Raw genomic sequence first — 20,357 nt, 5'->3', positions numbered from 1 at the left:
TTCTCTGACATCTCCCCGGCTCCCACCTTGCCTCACAGTTTCTTTTGGGATCAGATCCAAATGCTCATGTCCAAGATATCTGAAGAGGGTAGCAAGCACATCTCATCTCTTGGCCATTTTTGGCCTCTGTGTGACAGTAGGCAAGTCATGCACCCTCTCTGAGCCTCCCCATGTGCCTCTGTAAAACGGGGGCTGGGGTGGCATCCCAGCGGGTGAGAAGATGGTGCTGACCCGCCCTTGTACCCGCCCTGTGCAGACAGCGTGCTGAGTGAGAGCCTCAGGCTCACCGCCGCGCCCTTCATCACCCGCGAGGTCGTGGCGGACCTGGCCTTGCCCATGGCAGATGGGCGGGAATTCACCCTGCGACGTGGCGACCGCCTCCTCCTCTTTCCCTTCCTGAGTCCCCAGAAGGACCCGGCCATCTACACAGATCCAGAGGTAAAAGGAATACCAGGACCATGGGGGACAGTCAGTGACTCGGGACCCATTGGTTCTAAATGACAGCCCAGCTCGGCCTTTTTTTCACTGGGGGACCTTGCCCAGACCACCTTTTCATCTGTACAGCACCTGTCTGACAGGGTTGGCGGAAAAATTAAGTGTGGTCCTGTAAGAAAAATCTTCACAGCACCCAGCACAGACTAAGTGCTTTGCAAGGGACAGCTGAGCATTTTTTCCTGTTTTCAGAGTGTTATACTGTCAGCTTCTCAACACCTTTCCCTCTCCCTGGACTTCGAGACAGGGCAGACTTCCACGCTTTCTCACAGACTTGGATGCTCTCTGTGTGCCAGGTTCAGAGCTGTACATTCATTCATCCGTCCACCCACCCACCTACCCATCCATCTGTCCACCCAACCATCCATCCACTCAACCATCCGTCTGTCCATTCAACCATCTATCCACCCAACCACCCACCCATCCACCTAACCACCCATCCATCCATCCATCCATCCACCCGCCCACTCACTCTTCCGTCTGTCTCTCCACTGGTCCCTTCACCTGTCCTTCCACCCATCCTTCATTCAGCACCTACTCTGTACACCCTGTGCTCCGATGCAGTCTTCATGTCACCACTCGACAATATAATCCAAGGAAATTAGCGTTCTCTTTTTAAAAAATAATTTTAATTTCTTTTAATTTCAATTGTGAAAGTAATATATACTTATAAGATAGAAATATAGAGACATATATATTCAAAGGTGGACATTTGTCTTCATTCTCCTTCCTCTCCAGTTCCACAGAATCCCTAACATTAGTTGGGAGTGTGTCCTTTAGATAATATTTCTGCCTTTACAGGCATATAGCAACACCCTCATACAACTAGGCAGGTGTGTATATAGGGTCACGCAATACATGCTGTCCCGACACTTGCTTTTTTCACTCAACAACCCATCTTCAAAGTTCTTTCTTTTAAAATAGAGTTGACTTAGAATGTTGCGTCATTTTCCAAAGCTGTGTCCACGTCTGCGCACCCAGAGCAAGCTCAGCCTTATCAGTAGCCGTGGTGTTTGTCCGGCCCCCTGTCAGTTGAGCTTTACCTCGTTTCCGGTTCTCTCTTATAAGACTTCGATGACGTCCTCATCCGGTTTTCTTCACGTGTGCACGTCGTGGGGGCAAAGTCAGAAAGGGACCTTCCTTCTATTTCAGGTGTTTAAATACAACCGATTCCTGAACCCGGATGGGTTAGAGAAGAGGGACTTTTACAAGGATGGGAAGCGACTGAAGAATTACAGCCTGCCCTGGGGAGCGGGGCACAACCAGTGCCTGGGCAGGGCTTACGCCGTCAGCAGCATCAAACAGTGAGTACCCGGGAGTGGAGCCGAGGGCCTCCTAGGTCCCTCCCCTGGCCCCCGGAGCCTTGTCCCCCCTCCTCGCCCCAGTCGCGGGGTCATGACATCCACCCTGTCCTCCTCGCCAGCCGGGTGACCTTCTGGGCCTCTGTTTCCTCAACTGTAAAATAGGATTACTGATCATACTAATCCCAGGGGAACTGGGACGAAGGAATTGGACTTTTCTAGGGACTTACCCCCCTGCCTGGCTCATTGGAGGCACTGAATAAACAGGCATGCGTTAACTGTCCTGTTTGCTACCATCGCCATTATTCATTTGCAGGCTTCGTGCTGGCAAATGGGCACCTTGCACTCACCTTTTGGCCTCAGTGTTCTCAGCAGGGAAATGGAGAGCGTAGGGCAGCCGGTTCTGCTCTCATGCTTCATGTGGTTCCTAAAAATCACTGAGCCAGGGGCAATAATGCAGTAAAAAGCACAGGCTTGTGGAGAAGTGGGGGTGGGCCAGATACTCAGAACCCTCATCAGGGACACATTAAAAAAAAAAAAAAAAAAAAAAAAAAAGATAAGTACCTCGGAAAATACAGTAGTACAGGTTGGCAGATGTTAAATGGAATAGAAGGACCTCAGTGCTACAGTAAACAGGGAGTAAATACGGTGTTTTACTTGGAAAACGACCTGACATTTGTCCTGGAAGTGGCCTTTGGATGGAGCTGTGAGTTATGGTGAAGCCTGGGTGGGAGGAGGGTTTTCTGAGATGCGACGCTTGACGGGAATGGTGTGGCTCTCCACTCACTCTGAGCCGAGGTCACTGGTGGATAGAGTTTGGGGAGGTGTGTTTTGTGAATTCCTGCTCGGCTTTGATCAGCTGGATGCAGCTTTTCATTCTCCTGGTGTTTCTTTCTCTTCCTTCCTTCCTTTCCTTCTTTCTCTTTCTTTCTTTTTCCTTTTTAGGGCTGCACCTGCGGCATATGGAAGTTCCCAGGCTAGGGGTTGGATCAGAGCTGTAGCTGCCGGCCTACACCACAGCCACAGCAACGCAGGATCCTTAATCCACTGTGCAAGGCCAGGGATGAAACTCACATCCTCATGGATGCTAGTTGGGTTCCTAACCCCCTGAGCCACAACAGGAGCTCCACTCTCCTAGTGTTTCTTGCAGATGAAATGTGACACATAAGCAAACGTGACATTTGTGTCACGCTTCATTTGTGCCCTAAGATATCAGTCTCATTGGCATGAATTCATATGCTCAGAACAAGTGTTACTGCAGAACAGACTGTAGTTCCTACTGCACAAAGTTTTTGAACAGATAAAAGGAGATAATGCATATGGAATGCTTAGCACAGTGTCTAGCACATAGTGTTCAATAAATTAGCCACCTTGTTATTTTTAATCTCATTCAATGGTCACGATAACATATGAGGTGGTGTCAGTCTACCACTGACTCTAGAGGCCAAGTTATTCCTCAGTGCCCTGTACCTGGTAAGTGGAGGTGCCAGAATCCAAATCCAGGTGTGGGTACAGAAACCACCCCTAACTCTGTGTAAACTCACTGTCTGCCACCCTTCAGAGCTGGAAGGGACACATCCCACCTCTTTGACCCTCTTTGAACAGGTGGGGAAACTGCGGCCCAGCGTGGTGAAGACACCTGTGAAGGGTTACCTTAAGAGGCAGAGCCCAGGTCTGTGCCCAGCTCTCCTGCCCAGAGTGCTGACATTACTCTATGCTCATCTTCCTTCTTTTTTACTCATTCAGAAAAGCCAAAGAATCTCTGGGAGTTCCCGTTGTGGCTCAGCAGATTAAGAACCCAACTAGTATCCACGAGGATGCAGATTTTTTTGATCCCTGGCTTTGCTCAATGGGTTAAAAGATTTGGCGTTGCCACAAGCTGCATTATGTCTCAGCTTGGATCTGGCTCTGCTGTAGTGTAGGCCAGCAGCTGCAGCCCCGGTTTGACCCCCTAGCCTGGGAACTTCCATACGCCATGGGTGCAGCCCTAAAAAAAGGCAAAAAAGGAACAGAATCCCTGTCATGCACTCTGTCCCCACTGGGAACCTGGGTTGTGTGTGTTGGCGGCAGTGGGGGTAGGGGGGAGCTCAGAGTAGTATAAGACCCCTCCTGACCTTAACTAACACAGGTGATGGTAAGATAAGGCGGGTGGCAGTTCACAGCAGGTGCAGCTGCCACCCCACTTCGGGGCCCAGCGTTCACATATCACGTGGTTTGTGTACATGTTGTTAGGCTTGCTTTCCAGAAGAGGGCAGTAGAGAGTACCTGCCTATTCCTGCGAAGTTGGTGTATTCTAGCGGGCTTCCCACAGACCCCCGCTGGCTGTCTTGAGGGAGGGGGTGCCTTTTTCTCGTCTCACGAAGGCAGCTATGGTTTAGCAACAGCCCTTGACCAGAGGAGATATAAGGGTCCCAGGAGTTTGTTGGGGGCACGGGATGAGTAAAGTGGGAAGAATCAGAAAGGGGCACTGTCGTATTACTCAGAAGCTAGGCTGTGCGGCTGTGTCACAGGACCCCAAGTCTCCGTGGCTTGTACAACAAAGGTTTAGTTCCCGCTCACATGTTGGCTTTGGGTCTGGGGGGCTCCTCCCCTCCGTGCAGGGACTCAAGAGGCCAGGTTCTTCCCATCTTTCCGCTCCATCATCTCAATGTGAAGCCCACACAGCTGCCAGGCAGCAGAGAAGGCTGGAGAGTCAGGCTCCGTGACTTCTGCCCACAGCCGAGCGGCCAGGACCCGGGAGCGCAGGGGCTCGGGTGAGCGGGAAACGCCGGTGCTCCGCTCTCTCACCGTCCTTTGCTCACTTTTCCCAAAGCGAGAGCCGGGGTCAGACCCAGGAGGAAGCCATCGCTCCGCCGCCTGACTCCAGATGAGCCCCGCTCTCCCCCCTCACGCCGTCAACGCCCTCTCTCCGCAGGTTCGTGTTCCTTGTGCTGGCGCACTTTGACCTGGAGCTGAGCAGCCCGGATGTGGAGATGCCCGAGTTTGACCTCAGCAGGTACGGCTTCGGGCTGATGCAGCCGGAACGCGACGTGTCCATCCGTTACCGCCTCCGGGCGTGAGCTCCGGGGCAGATGGGGCTCCACGCACCCAGCCTGCTCCCAGTCGCCCAACTTTCTGTGCCTGCGTTTGGCCTGGGGGCAGAGCTTTGAACACCAGCAGTGCCATCACTACCCCCTCCCTGCTTTTTTTCTGGAAGGCTCTGTCTGGGGAAGAGAAAAGAAGGGAAGCTGAGAGAAGGGGAGTGAAGAAAAGACACCAGAAGTGCTGTGGCTTATCTGCTGCAGAGGTTTAGTTCCAAAATGAGGCTCTTTCTGCTCCAGCTCCTGTTGCTCCTCTCATCTGTTTGCTGTCCACCAAAGTGAGGGCAGACAGGGCAAACGGGGAGACCCCACTGCTCTGCCCCAAGCTCCGAGGGGCCACCGTCCAAGCCCCAGACAATGGTGCAGTCTAGGCCTTCACCAGTCAAGTCAGATGCTGGCCATCAAACAGCCACCCAGGGCCTAGCAGTGTGTCTGTTGAAATAGCATTGACTTTGAAATATCATTGAACGACCTAAAGATGTCCCTTAGAACATCTGCTCTCCTAGGTGCTCCGTTTGCCAGGCACGTTCCCCATCTCTCTGTTCACACTGATCTTTGAGAAAATGCAGGAGGGTGTCCTGAGGTTGGTGCATCCATGGTGCAAGGTGGGAGCACCCTGCAAACACTGGGCTCTGAGGAGCAGACTTCTCTGCTAGAGTTTGGGCTCAGGATGAGCCGGGTTTTAACAAGACAGAGCCCTGACGGGATGGTCCCAGTGAAAGGAGACAGCCAGGACTCCAAGCCAAAAAAATAAATAAATAAAAAGGCAGGGTGGGGGTGGAGGTGCTGGTTTCCTGCATTCTAGTTCAGAAGCTCCAGCTGTAGGCACCGTCCAGACTGCAGACCTATTTTGTGTGGCCTACACTTATTACCAAACTACATTAGTGTTACCATGTCGTCTTTGGGAGAGTTGATTCAGAAAGTTCAGCCTCTCTTGAAAACTTGAAAGATCTGTCCACACTGGGCCCATATTTCCAAGGGCAGCCACGGGCCAGAGCTGAGTGGCAGCTGCCTCCCTTTTCTGAGGCATGCGTGCTCTGATTCACTAGGATTTCTGCTTGGTCTGCTTTTCCATTCACGGTACCTCTGGCCCCCCAAAGGCATCCAAGTTTGAGAGCCTCTTCCTACTCTTAGAGGTGATGTCGTAGAAGGGGGCGAGAACCTGCTAAGTGGCCCTCAAATCAATGGTTCATCCTGCCCTGGGTGCACTACCCTTTGATCAAACAGATCGATGATGAAAACTTGCCTTTGCATCAGCTTTAGGAAAAAAAAAAATCAAAGAGAAAAACTACCTGAAAGCCTTTATTATGATGAGAAGTATGAAGTCCTATTTATTAAGGGCCCTCTAAATGCCTATGACAGGGACAGTAGACACAGTATTTCTATTTTTCACAGAATCTCTGTGAAGAGAGGATGGTCATGCCCTCTTTATAGATGGAGAAATGGGCTCAGAGAGGTGAAGTGACTTGCCTAGGGTCACACAGCTTGTAAGCTGGTAGAATTCAGCAAACAGAATTACTGTCCCAGTGGCAAATGCTGGGTGGGCAGCTCTCTGTTCCTTGGGCTCAAGGGGGTGGTGGAGGGCAGTTCTGTTTGGCATCAGGGAGCTGACGGAGCCAGAAGCACCCAGGGGTGGATGCATCTCATGAGTTGTAGGCGCGCGCGCGCACACACACACACACACACACACACACACACACACACACACACACCCCTAGGTCCCTGTAGTTTTGGCTGGAGGGAAAAGAGAAGACCTGAGATCTGACTGTTCCAGCGGCTGACCGCTTCTTGGAGTGTGGCACCGGGGCTTGGGGGCTTCCCTGGTCCTCAGCCTGCAGGCGGCCCCAGGATTCCCAGACAGACATGGTGATTGGCGGGAGGCGGAATATCCCCAGGGAAACCCATCTTCATGCCTGGGTGACCCCCGCTGCCGCCTGCTTCTTAACTCTGCAGGAAATCAGGGCTGGCAGCCTCCTGTGGGAGGATGGAGCCGGTTTCCATGGCAACCCTCGGCTGCCTCCTCCTGGCTTGGAAAGGAAGGAAGGAGGCCAGCAGAAATAGCTCCAAGGAAGATCTCTCTTGTGCCTGGCTGCTACCCTGCTGTGCTGGGGAAAAGCCCTTCTGACTTCCCCCTTCCAAATCAGGGCTCCTTGTCACTGAGACTAGAGTCTCACCTGTGTTCAAAAAAGGGCCTGTTTGCTTTAAAGGTGGCACCTCCTTGGAGCCACAATCATTAGGAAGAAACGATTCTCCTACCAGGCAACTCCAGCTGGTACCAGAGATATCGAAGTACAGCTTGGGAGACAATGCTTTAAACCCACTCTTGTTTTAATCTTTATTCTTTTTTCTTTCTTCTTTTAAAAAATATAAGCTATGGAGAAAAGAGGGAGAGAAGAGCGAGTTAGCTCCTTGCTAGTGGTTACTTAGGAAGGTACTGGACATCATTGTATTTCTTCATAACTTGCTTTACAATAAAAAATTGCAGGGCATACATCAGAAATGCTCTCAGGTTGACATAATGGAGTGTTTCTTTACCATCAGCATGATTATTATTTTTTGCTATATTTTGTGTTGTTGTTTACCAGATATTTTTCTTTAAACAGACTCATTTTTTAAACTTAAATTTGTTTCAAAAGGGAACTTTTTTTTGCTGCTGGTAACTGACAACATGTATCACTTGCTGCCAAAAATAGAAAGTGACTGTGAAAAATAAATCTGCTGGGGAGGGGTCCTCCGTGCTAGTGTCACTAAGGCTCAGGACCTGAGATCTGTCTCTGTTACAAAATGAAACAAACAAGTGTTTGAAAGGTGTTAAGACCACACCAGCACCACCCTGAGACTTTGTCCTTGACAGTCAGGGGTGAAAGGAACAGGAAGAGGAGTAGGCTGCCCACCAAAGGGTGTGCCTCACACGTGATTCGAAGGCCACGCAGAGTCATCTCCTGCCACCCGTGGGTCCTGCCCACAGTGAGCTGATGGTGTCCCACTGACCCATTCTTCAGATGGAGAAACAGCCTCTGAGAGTTGAATTGTCTTGCTCAGTGTCATTGATCTGGATGTTTGTTGTTGTTTTAAAGACACTGTTTCTTGAGTAGCAGCGACTGTTCCACCTTGCTGTTTTAATAAAGAGCTCTATTTTCATATACTATCGTCGAGTGGAAATGTGCTGAAATACATTAAACCATCCTCGTTTGTGGAACCGCCTCTGAGTGTGATTCAGATTGAGAGAGTCGGCCGTGTCCAGAATGGCAAGGTTAGCACCCGGGAAGGGAGCTCCGAGCACCTACGCGTTGCGAGGCTCTGGGGACAGGATCAAGTCACACCGCCAGCCACCCTCCAAGTCATGTATTATTATCTCCGTTTTCACAAAGGAAGAAACTGACGGCCAGAGAGTAAGGTGGCTGGCCCAGGACTCAGGCTCGCCTCTCTGCCTCCCAAGGCCGTGTTCAGGATCTTTCTATCAATGGTCTTCCTGACGGCCGAGGAGGGGCCAGGTGCCCATAGAGAACCTTTGGAGGAAGAGGCTCACAACCCAAAGTAAGGCAAGCAGAGAAAGTCTCTTAAAAATCCACTGGATGTTGTCTGTCCTTCATGCAAATATATGCATTTGTTTTAATACAAAAAAGGAGGGGAGAAATAAATTAGCTTTGGGAAAATTGAAACGAGAAAATTGTTTTTTTTTCTTACAAATCTTTTGTTTGTTTTTTTCTTTTTGGCTGCACCTGTGGCATGTGGAAGTTCCTGGGCCAGGGATTGAACCCTGTGCCGCAGCAGCAGCCCAAGCTGCAGCAGTGACAATGCTGGGTCCTTAACCCGCTAAGCCACAAGGGAACTCCAGATCTTTGAGTGAAAATAATGTCGTGAGGCGAATATCCTGCATATCAGTTTTCTCATCTGTGGGGGCCATGGAAGCACATTTGATGAGATTGGGTTTGCCTATGAGCGACATGTCTCAGAGTAACACAGCAAAAATTTTACACATTAAAATGTTTACATTCAGGGAGTTCTCATTGTGGCTCAGCAAGTTAAGAACCCAACATAGTGCCCGTGAGGATGCTGGTTTGAGCCCTGGCCTCACTCAGTGGGTTAAGGATCCGGAGTTGCTGAGAGCTGCGGCACAGGTCACAGATTCAGCTGGGATCCAGCATTGCTGGGGCTGTGGTGTGGGCCGGCAGTTGCCATTCTGATTCGACCCCTAGCCTGGGAACTTGCGTGTGCCTCAGGTGCGGCCCTAAAAGAAAAAAAAAAAAAGTTGACATTCAACACAGCAGATATTTATTTATGTCTCATGCAGACACATGAGACCAGAGGTGGTGTAGCATCTTCACAGTCACCTGGCCTCTTCCAGCATCTGTAACGAGTGCTTTCCATCTCAGGGTCCATTATGGCGGCTTGAGCTCCAGCCATTCTGTCCACATTCCAGCCAGGAGGAGGGAGGGAGAAGTACAGAGAAAAATCTCTTGCTTCTATCCCATTGATCATAAATTAATCCCATGATACTCCTTATTGCATAAGAGCCTGGAAAATGTCTTTCCAAGGAGACCAATATATGCCCCCAGAAGGACGCTAGACCGCAGCTTGAGAAGTGCTATGTTATCCTCTCCTGTTGGCCAGTCATGGTCTGAGCCACACGCAGGGTCAGAGGAGCAACACAGCCTCCCTGAGCTGTTGACTTTGTATCGCAGGTCTGAAGCTCCAGGACTTTGACCTTTCAGACCCCTGTACCACAGATGTCAACAGGAGGACCCCAGGGTTTTATTTTGCCAGGTAAGGACATTAAGACACGTATTTGTCATTTGCTCCCACTGTCCATCCGTGAAAGGATATTTGAATACCCCAACACGGAAAGATAGGTTCCATATCAGAGTTAACACAACCACTCAAGGGTATTAAAGAGCTCCGAAGTGGGAACTATCCAAACGTCGATCAGCTGATGCGTGGATAAACACACTGTGGCATATGCATACAATGGAATACTCTGTGTCAACAAAAAGGAATGAAGTGCTGGTACATGGCATGATACAGGTGAATCTTGAAAACATATGCTAAGCGAAAGCAGCCAGTCGCAAAAAGCTACGTGTCGTACAATTCCATTTATGGGAAATGTCCAGCATCAGTACCTCAATAATGACAGAAAGTAGGTTAGTGGTTTCCAGGGGTTAAGGGGTGGGAAGTATGGGGCGAAACAGTGACTACTAAAAGCTGTGAGAGATAGTGCTTGTCAGGTATTGTGCCCAGCTTGGAGGCTCTGAGAATAGCAGAAACTGGACCTCAGAGCGTCTAAAAATAGCCTTTTACATCCTGAAGGTAAAAATCAGATCGGCAGCTCCCTTGCTTAAAACGCATCAGTGCTCTTGCTATAAAACCCAAACACCTCCACACAACCCTCACCTACATGGTTTTTCTCTCTTCCTCCTTCTCAGCCCATTCTTACCCTCATACACTTGGCTCTGGCCACACCTGCCATCATTCATCTTCAACCCTCCCACCTGCCCCAGGGCCTTTGCACCTGCTCTCCCTTCTACCTGTATGGCTTGGTGATCAATCTGATTTAAGACTCATCTGTATCATCACTCTCCCAGGGAGTTCTTGAGCTGAAGTCACTTCCTCTCTTCCCCATTATTCTTACTCTCTTGAAGAATAATGACAATCACTTATTTTCTTCGCAGTGAGTGTCAGTATTAGATTATTTTTAAATGTCTCTGTGCCTTCCACTTAAACATGAGCTCCAGGAGGGCAGGTTGGCTTCACCACTGCTGCATACCCAGAATGCAACCTAAGCTTAGTACCTAGTAGGTGCTCCGGAAATAAATTGCTAATAAATGACCTTTTTCTCATCTTGGGAGAGTTTGTCCTTTATCCTGGACAGTGAGGAGTCATAAAGGATCATAAGCAGGGGAGTGACATGGTCAGACTTGTGTCTTTAAAGATCAGCCCTGAGAATTCCTGTTGTGGCTCAGTGGAAACGAATCTGACTAGCAACCACAAGCACACTGGTTTGTTCCCTGGCCTCATTCAGTGGGTTAAGGATCCGGTGTAGGATGCAGACATGGCTTGGATATGGAGTTTCTGTGTTGGCCAGTAGCTACAGCTCCAATTCAACCCCTAGCCTGGGAACCTCCACATGCCTCGGGTGCGGCCCTTTAAAAAAAAAAAAAAAAAGTCAACCCTGGTTGCAGGAGGGAGCTTAGATTCAAGGGAGTATAAAACTGGGGAAGGGAGACGAGAGAGGAGGCAGATGAGATGAGGACAGAGTAGACAAGGGCGATGGAGAGAAGGTAGGAGAAACATCAGTCCCCAAAGGGCAGGTGGGCTGGATTTTAATGAAATATTATCGTAGGAGAATCGGTTAATTAGCTTTTGGTCTCTGTGGCTTTGATTTCCTCCTTCTGCTGACTTGCTCCTTTGCTATTGCATCTTGGAGTTCCCAGGCTCCTCTGTGGGGAAGAGATATTAGTTTACCTCTAATTGCTCTGCTGGAAGCCCAAGCCTCAGTCCATCCTCACCGTGTATTTCATCATTGTTTGGCCACAGCCCCTGAGAGTCAATGGCTTTGGCAAAGTCCAGGCCATGAGGTGGCTCAATGGACTGTGTGCAGGTTTACCTATATTCTTCTGTGGGGACACTCTGGTGGAATCCACATTTCCTCCCAAGGAGGGAGCTCAAGAGACCATGCCCGGCTTGGCACAGAGTATTATGTGTGGTAAACACTCCAAAATATTAGGAGGTAGATAGGCATGGATGGCTAAGCAAGTGTGTAGATTCTTAGGTGGCTGGGTAGCTGGGTGAGTGATGGGTAGATGCAGGACTATTTCAGCTGGATGAGTGATTGGGAGGGGGAAGAATGAGTAGGTAGATGAGTGGATGGGTGGATGAGTGAATAGGTGGGTAAAATGATTGAGTATGTGGATGGATAGACGGATAGATGGATGGATGGATGGATGGATGAGCAGATTGGTGGGTGGAAAGACAGATGGTATATGGATGAGGAGATGTGTGGATAAATGGTAAGGGGGTAAATGGGTGGAAAGATGGACAGTGGGTAGAAACGTGTGAGTGAATGGGAAGATGGATGAGTGAGTGCACGGATTGATGAGAAAGTGAGTAGATAAGTGCATGGGTATATAGCTGGGTAGTTTGGTGGCTGAGTATATGGATGGATGGATGGGTAGCTGGGTTGATGGGTAGGTAGGTAAGCAAAAGATGAAAAGAAGAATGGATAAAGTTTTGGGCTGCTCACAAAACCAAGCTAACCCACCCTCCAGGAACCCCAGAACTTGATAAAGGTGATCAGACTAGGAGTTCCTATCATGGTGCAGTGGAAATGAATCTGATTAGGATCCTTGAGGACGCAGGTTTGATCCCTGGCCCCTCTCAGTGGGTTAAGGATCCAGCATTGCCTGAGCTGTGGTGTAGGTCGCAGATGCAGCTTGGATCTGGCATTGCTGTGGTTGTGGTGTAGGCCAGCAGCTACAACTCTGATTTGACCTTTAGCCTGAGAACCTCCATATGCCACCAGTGTGGTCCTAAAAAGAAAAAGAAAAAAAAAAAAAAAAAAGGTGATCAGACTATCATAGAACAGGCACTAGGATCAGCTGTCTGTCTGGTCACTTAAGGATCACCCAACAGCTAATAAGTCTTCTTTATGTTAGAATATTCAGCCCAAGGGTGAGAAAGCTAGAAAGAATCTTAAATGATGTCAGATACATGCAAAGTATTTAGTGCAATGCATGGTATGTAGTAACTGCTTAATCAATGTTAGCTGCTATTATTGTGGCTGTTAGTATTGTTGCTAATGTTATATTAATGTGTACTTGCCGATGTTGTGTATGGGCCTAAGCATTTCACTTGCCCTATTTCATTAGTACCCACAGCAAGCCTGGGAGGTAGATTCTATTGTTAACCCCATATTACTCATGACTGTGATTATTATTCTTGGGTTTTCTTCTTATTACTGGGACAGAAGAGAAACAGGCAAGATGATTAAGTCCAAGCTGCTGGAAAAACAAACAAAAAAACTCAGGGCAGCTAAAACTTTATCTGGGCAAGGCCACAGCATAGAGCAGTTGTCCTGACTGACAGCCACTCAGAGATGTCAGTTACTTCCCTTGAACCTTTGGGTACCCCCATAACCACCCCCACAGAACAATTATTTCATCTTGAGCGTCCATGGGCAGAGGGAAGGGGGGATTAATTAGTCTTACTCAGTGCCCAGAAGTGCCGGGAAACCTGAGTAGGACACTCAGTGGGATTATAAATAAGTGATGGCTTGTATGATGGAGTCCAAGAAAAAAAAATGTCTGACTTCAAATGGACACGTCTCTTGCCAGCACAGCTTAGAAGGGGATTCACTGTTATTTACCTGGATGAATTAGGCTGACTTGGCCTCATTCAGCCTCGGGGAAAACTCTCAACACCTCTCAGTGGGAAGTCTGCTGAGAGGGCCTGAGCAGGAGATGGTTTGTGACCTGGGGCTGGTACTCAGCCACCCACTCGCTTTGGGATGCTGTTCCTCCTGATGAGCATTTTGGTTTTCCCATCTGTTAAAATGAGATGGTTATACTTGAACTCTTAGTGCAAGTGTCCTTCTCCATAGAACATTCTAGATTTTATTACTCCTTTTGCATTGTTTCTTGTGAGTACATTATGAGGAGATGGTAATCTTCCAGTTAGTGGAGAGAGAATTGTATCATTTGGGCTCCTTGGGATAGAAATGGCAAAATCACAACTCAATCTGGCTTAGGTAAGAAGGGGTATTTACTGGCTCCCAAAAGGGGAAAATCCAAAATCCAGAGCACTGCCTTCAGGTATGGCTGGATGCAGGAGCACTGATGACATTGTCGGGATTCAGTATCTCAATCTCTGGGCTCTACATTCCCTACCATTGGCTTTATTTCCTGATATTATCTCTGCTTATGATGGTGGAAAATTCTAAGAAATGAAGACCAGATGCTTTCAAATAATTTATAGTCTTTTCATTCAGAAAATAAAATTTCTAAATTAGGCAGTATGCAGAGCCTGTGGAAACAGGGAGTGGCAAGACAACTTCTTCGGACTTCCTTGGCCTTAGTATGTAAGAAGCATGGACTTAAATTTATTTCAAGGCCAGGCAGCTCACATAAGTGAGAATAATGTCTTGAGTGAGGAACATTAGGGAGAAGTGGAGTGGGTAGGGAGATTGTGTGTGCATGTGGGGGTAGCATAAAAGGAGAAGTATTTTTGACCACCTTGGCCATCTCCCTTATGCCTTGGAATATGATTTTATGGACACTGAGGCCTGGAGTGGTGGCAGCCATTTTGTGACTATGAGGCAACAAACTTGGGACAAAGACCCAATATATTGAAGAATGCAGAGCAAGAAAATTGAAGAACCATGGGTCATTAATAACATAGTTGAGTTGCTGAACCAACTCTCATACCACCCTCTTCCTAAATTTTTATGTGAGATAATGAAATATTCTTATTCTTTAAGCCCCTGTTAGGTAAATATTCTGTTATTTGAGTTGAGCAAGACAGACCACCTCCTACCCTTGGGTAACCCATTCTATGAGATAATGAGAGCTAGTAATGAGCAAGTTTTTTTTTTGTTTGTTTGTTTGTTTTTTCCATGCCCACCGCACACAGAAGTTCCAGGACCAGGGATCGAACCTGTGCCACAGCAGTGACAACACTGAATCTTTAACCACTAGGCCACCAGGGAACTCCCTAAGTGCTTTCTACAAATTCCTCACAATTTCCATCATTGTTTTTTACACAGAGAAAAAAAATCAAGTCTCAGAGAGGTTAAACCACTTGTCCAAGGTCATTCTGACTCTAGAACTCACTCTCTGAGCCACTACTGCCTTCCTGAGTAGTTTTGCACTGTGTAAACAAAGAAGTAGTAGCAACAAGACTGTTGCTATGAAGTTGCAGAGCTGTTTCCACTGGCTGCTTTTCTAAGACTCAGGTTTACAGAGATGTTCTTTACCTGAATCTGGAGCCAGAGCCTGAACTTTGCAGGAATCAGGGCATCTGGGGTGACGAATCTGAATGATGTGAAATGTCTAGCACTAGCCTCAGGTCTGGGGAACTCTTCTCTGTCAGAGCCTTGTGGCTATAAAATTGCTTAGCCATTCCCATCATCCATCATCTCAGTCCAAACTCCACTGACTCTGGACAATTGCAGAAGTTTCATGATAGGTCTTCCTGCTGCCAGTTTTTGTCCCTCAACATTCCCGAATGCACACAAGAGCTGGAAGTATCACTTCTGAAGACATGGGACACACACAAGACTTCTCTACTTAAAACCCAATCATGACTTCCCATTACGATTGGGAAAAACTCAGGAGCTCCCGCTGTGGTGCAGTGGGTTAAGAATTTGACTGCAGGAGCTTGGGTTGCTACAGAGGCAGGGGTTCCGTCCCCGGCGCAGCGCAGTGTGTTAAAGGATCTGGCATCGCAGCCCCTGTGGTTGGATTCAGTGTTTGGCCCAGGGAACTTTCATATGCCGTGGGTGCAGCCGTTAAAAACAAGGAGAAGAAGAAGAAGAAAATCCCAACAAGGCTGTGCCTGTCCTGGTCCCGTCCACCTTTCTAACCGCCCTTCCTAACTTCCTAAGCTCGTTTCTATCCTAGGGCTTTTGCTCTTCTGTTTCCCTTGCCTGCATTTCTGTCCTCAGATCTTCACATGGTTGTTTTCTCCCTGCCCTCAGGGCCTCATCTTAGATGTATCACCTCCTCCAGGAAGCTGTCCCTGCCTGACCACCCTGTCTAAAGTTGTTGACGCCTCTCTCAGTGATGCTCTATCATTTCCTCTTGTCTACTTTTCTTCATGGTATTTATCACAATTCATATTATGTGGCTCGTTTATTTACTTGTTTATTAACTGCATCTCACACTAGAATATAACACCGTGAGTATAAGGACTGTCTGTTTCATTCTCATGGTATCTCCAGTGTTCAGAGTAGTACTTGGCACATAGTAGGCGCTCATTAATTACTGGCTGAGAGCATAGCATTTCCAAATGCCTCTGCCTTCTGTTGAATTAATCTAAGATTTCTAACCTCGGCGCCGCTGACATTCAGGGCTAGAGAAGTCCTTATTGTGGGGCTCTTGCCTGTGCCTTGGAGGATGTTTAGCAGATTCCCTGGCCTCTGCCTCTGTGATGATGGCGCCTCGAACAAGGATCATGTGACAGAGGTGATGAGACGTGAACAGATTAAAATATATAATAATATTGTGTGCAACGCTATGGAAATGAATCCCTTAATTTTAGAAAGAAAGGGAAAGGCCAGAGGGAGAAGGAACTTACTTTGGGACACTGTGGGTTCATCAGTTTCTCTCCTCCAGCACTGGGGCTCACCACTGTGTCCTATTTACTTATCATGCAGTAAATATGTATTTGAAAGAATAAGTGAGTTAGGGAGTTCTCATCGTGGCTCAGCAGGTTATGAACCTGACTAGTATCCATGAGGATGTAGGTCCGATCCCTGGCCCTATTCAGTGGGTTAAGTATCCGGCGTTGCTGTGGCTGTAGCTCCAGCTGACCCTTAGCCTGGGAACTTCCATATGCCATGTGTGCAGCTCTAAAAAAAAAAGAAAGGGGGGGGGGATAAACATGGCACCCAACTATGGCATCCTTAGGGAGGCCTTGCTCACCTTTGCAGGTAAATCCTTTGGATTTTAATTCATTTCTGGAGATTATTTGATTGATCTGTCTCCCACACTGGACCTGCAGGGGAGGATGTATTCTTTACTGAGCCTGGCACAGGTCTGGCTCACAAGAAGCTCTCAATAACCAGCTGTCCAAGGTAACATGAATGAGTCACCAGGGTTTATAAGCTAGTTCACCCCTCACTCTCTCTTCCCATCACCTTGCTTTATTTTTCTTCTTAGCAGTTATCACCAACTGCCGCATTGGACATTTATTAATTGACGTGTTCACTGCCCACCTTCCCCTAGTAGAATCTAGAATTCCATTCTGGAATTTAGAATTTAGACTGGAAGCTCATGAAAGCGAGGGTTATGTAAAAGTGCAATCTTCTCCCTCAAGCCCAGGCTCTATCCCTCTCCTCTGCTTCATTATCCCCACAGTGCTTATCACTGTCTGACATACTCTTTTACTTTCTTGGTTTTGGTCTGTTTCCAACCAGCTCCACAAGGCCTGGACGTTTGTGTTTGGTTCACAGCTGTATTTCAGACGCTAATCTTAGTGCTTTGAACACGGTAGGCGGTCAAGCCACGGTGTTGACCAGATGAAGGAAGGCGGGATTTGGAGGCAGGCAGCGGAGGTAGCCCAGGTAGGAGGGGGCAGACCGCTAGGCGCATCTCCGCGCGGTCCCCCAGTCCGCCCCCAGCCTCAGCAGCCAGCTGAGCCGGGCAGGCAAGAGTTAAGCGACGCTCACGCTTCCGACCCGCAGGTGGCGCCGTCCCGCCTCGTTGCCCGACTCCGGGCGCTCCGAAGTGCAGGACAGAATCGCAGCGAGCGCGGAGCCGAAGCTCAGCCCCGACTTGTTGATCTCGCCCTAGCAGCCGCCACCGCTGCCGCGGGAGCAGCAGGAGGAGGAGGAGGTGGAGCAGAAGGCGCTGCCTGATCCTGGTCCTGCCACCCGCGCCCCGGTGCCCGCCAGTGCCCCCAGCCTCGCAGAGCGCGCTTTGGCCCCGCGGCGCCTGCAGCTCCGGCGCGTCGTCTGCCCGGCCGGTGTAGGCCGGGCCCAGCCCGGCCCCGGGTCCGCCGCTGCCCGCGGGCGGGGGCGCCCGGGCGGCCGCGGCGATGCGTGGACCCTGGCCCCAGGAGGCGGCCACCCTGGGGGTGAGTGTTGGGGCGCGCGGCGGGAACGCAAGGGGACACAGGAGGGGGGCTCGCCTGCCGGGTGTTCGGCCTCTAGGTCTACCCAAGCTCCGCGGTTTCAGGCTGGGGTGGGGAGGAGGGGAGGTGGGTGGGCGAGGGCCAGAGCCCGGGAGGGTGTGCGATCCCCATCTAGGGGTGAGGGGATAGAGCATGAGCTTCACATACCTGGGGGCTCAGAGGAGCCCCCGAAATTACCAGTGCGCGGAGGGAGGAGGGCTCGTTTTGAAAAGGCCAGAAAATTCAGCTCATTTCCCCGCCTCCCACCTCCCCCACCCCTTCCTTTCCAAGCCCCGGGAAAGGCGCAGAACCCGGAGTTATAAAAAGCCATCGCAGGAGAGGAGCAAGGAGGAGGAGGAGGAAGAGGTGGAAGAGGAGGAGGACAAGGAGAAGGGGGCGGGGAAGGAAAGAGGGGAGGGCGGACCAGGTGGATCCCCGGGAATCTGTGCGCCCCTCCTGTCGTGGGGTAGGGGGCGCAGAGGGAGGGGCAGGACCTCGCGGAGAGCTTGCCTTTGCGACTTCAGGGTTCACCTCGTCTCCGGAGCGACCTCGAGGATGCTCCCTAGGCTTGGGGAGAGGGGTCGCTTCAGGACAGCGAGGCTGTCCTCACCACCCCGTCTGTTGTGGCCGACAGGTGAACACCTGAAACCCTCCAGAATTCCCCCAAATCTTTAAAGGTTTAAAAAAAGCAAACCCGCTGCCACTCCCAGCCCTCAAATCCTAATTATCTATCTCGGAGCTGGGGAAGGAAAAGATGAGTTTTTTGGGTTTTGTGTTTTTTTTTTTAAGTTTTATTCGTGCAGGGCCCCTCTTCTCCCCGTTGCGGGGCCAGGTCCGGGACTCGACGGGGAGACCTAGAGAGAAACGAGTTTCAGCACTCGAAGGGGCGGACAGCGCCCCAGGCGGCCGGGTCGGCTGGGGCTGCAGAAGCCCGGGGTGGGGCCTCCTGGGCCCCGGGGTGCCTCTTGGGGGCCCTCTCCCCGCCCCGAAAGGCCGCCCCTCCCTCCACCCATGGGGTGGGGCGGACTTCAGCACTGGAGGGAGGGACAGCGCCCAGCCTTTCTGCCCGCCTGAGCGGCTTAAGCTCCAGGAAGGTCAAGGCGGGCTGGGGCATCGGTGGAGAGGTGGGGAGGGGCCAGGCGCAGCTCCGTGTTTGCTGACCTGCGTCTGCTTTCTGCCTCGCAGCCGTCGGGATGGAGGTGAGAAGACGGCGGTGACACGCACCCGCGCGGCCTCCTGCACCCCCAGCAGCCCACAGCGCTCCCTGCCCCCCTCCCCCGCGGCAGCCGGCCTTGCCGTCCAGTGACAGCGGCCTGGGGGGGCAGGGGGGGCGGGGGCGGCCGGACCAGCGATGCCGGCGGGCATGACGAAGCATGGCTCCCGCTCCACCAGCTCGCTGCCACCCGAGCCCATGGAGATTGTGCGCAGCAAGGCGTGCTCCAGGCGCGTCCGCCTCAACGTTGGGGGGTTGGCGCACGAGGTGCTCTGGCGCACCTTGGACCGCCTGCCCCGCACGCGGCTGGGCAAGCTTCGCGACTGCAACACCCATGACTCGCTGCTCGAGGTGTGCGACGACTACAGCCTGGATGACAATGAGTACTTTTTCGACCGCCATCCAGGCGCCTTCACCTCCATCCTCAACTTTTACCGCACGGGACGGTTGCACATGATGGAGGAGATGTGCGCCCTCAGTTTCAGCCAAGAGCTTGACTACTGGGGCATCGACGAAATCTATCTGGAGTCCTGCTGCCAGGCTCGCTACCACCAGAAGAAGGAGCAAATGAACGAGGAGCTCAAGCGTGAGGCCGAGACCCTACGGGAGCGGGAGGGCGAGGAGTTCGATAACACTTGCTGCGCAGAGAAGAGGAAAAAGCTGTGGGACCTACTGGAGAAGCCCAATTCCTCTGTGGCCGCCAAGGTGAGTCTGAAATCTGGGGGCTGCTAGGCCAGGGGGTTCTGCCTGTGTCTGCAGATTCAGGACCATGGCTGGGGGACGCTGGCTTCCTTCCCAAATATGGAGACCAGGAAAGAGGAAAGGCTATGGCTGAGACCTCCAAGGTGAGGACCAACAACCCCTTCAGGCTGCTCCTCTGTGGCCTTGGCCGCCCCATCCTTTCATTATTCAATTCTTTATGCCCCAACTTTGTTGGAGAAAAGGGTTTACAGAGATTTATGAAAACCCATAGTAAGAGAATGGCCACTGCAAATAGCAGGGCATGGTGCGACAATAAAACCTTGCTAGGATGGAGAGAGTTGAATTTGGTCTATTCTATATAATGCTCCCTTGTGGATGCCCAGACCTGGGTTGGAAAGAAAGTCAGCCTATAATTTTAATACTTATCCCTATATTTATAACCCCACTTTGCCCCCAGGAGGGAATGAATGCAGCTTATAGACATACGGGGGGGGGGGGATCTTGAGATACTGTCTGTTTTAACATAAGTGAGAAAAATGCAGCAAAGGGACTCTGAGGGGTGGGTGTGTGCATGCATGAAGCATACAGCTGGCTGTGGACGCATGTGAGCAAAGGGTCAGCCCTGGTTGCTTCTTTATTTGGTGAGTCGATTCCAAGAACTGTTTGATGCAGCTTATAAAGATGCTTTGGCTGTTGGAAGAGGATGTCAATTTTGAAATAGAGAAAAATGAGGCAACATGAAAA

General features: G+C 50.3%; 2 protein-coding genes across 5 annotated transcripts in view; both read left to right on the top strand.

Annotated features, from left to right (window-relative positions):
• PTGIS (prostaglandin I2 synthase) overlaps positions 1–8,535 on the top strand; it is a 47,365-nt gene extending 38,830 nt beyond the window's left edge. Inside the window, exons 8-11 of one of the 2 annotated variants that reach the window (XM_005654248.3) lie at positions 257–438; positions 1,645–1,796; positions 4,708–4,788; positions 7,510–8,535. In XM_005654248.3, the coding sequence (XP_005654305.1) occupies positions 257–438; positions 1,645–1,796; positions 4,708–4,788; positions 7,510–7,537 (443 nt within the window). In that variant the 3' untranslated portion in view covers positions 7,538–8,535. Of the gene's footprint in view, positions 1–256; positions 439–1,644; positions 1,797–4,707 lie in introns of both variants that reach the window. The other variant, XM_005654247.3, reaches the window with a different exon arrangement.
• The window catches only part of KCNB1 (potassium voltage-gated channel subfamily B member 1), a 120,404-nt gene continuing 109,166 nt past the window's right edge, over positions 9,120–20,357 (top strand). Inside the window, exons 1-3 of one of the 3 annotated variants that reach the window (XM_021077287.1) lie at positions 9,120–9,640; positions 17,271–17,662; positions 18,884–19,616. In XM_021077287.1, the coding sequence (XP_020932946.1) occupies positions 19,050–19,616 (567 nt within the window). In that variant the 5' untranslated portion in view covers positions 9,120–9,640; positions 17,271–17,662; positions 18,884–19,049. 3 annotated transcript variants of the gene reach the window in all.

This window comes from Sus scrofa, chromosome 17, assembly GCF_000003025.6.
Source record: "Sus scrofa isolate TJ Tabasco breed Duroc chromosome 17, Sscrofa11.1, whole genome shotgun sequence".
In the NCBI taxonomy this organism is placed as follows: Eukaryota; Metazoa; Chordata; class Mammalia; order Artiodactyla; family Suidae; genus Sus; species Sus scrofa.
This window is presented reverse-complemented; position numbering and strand designations above follow the sequence as displayed.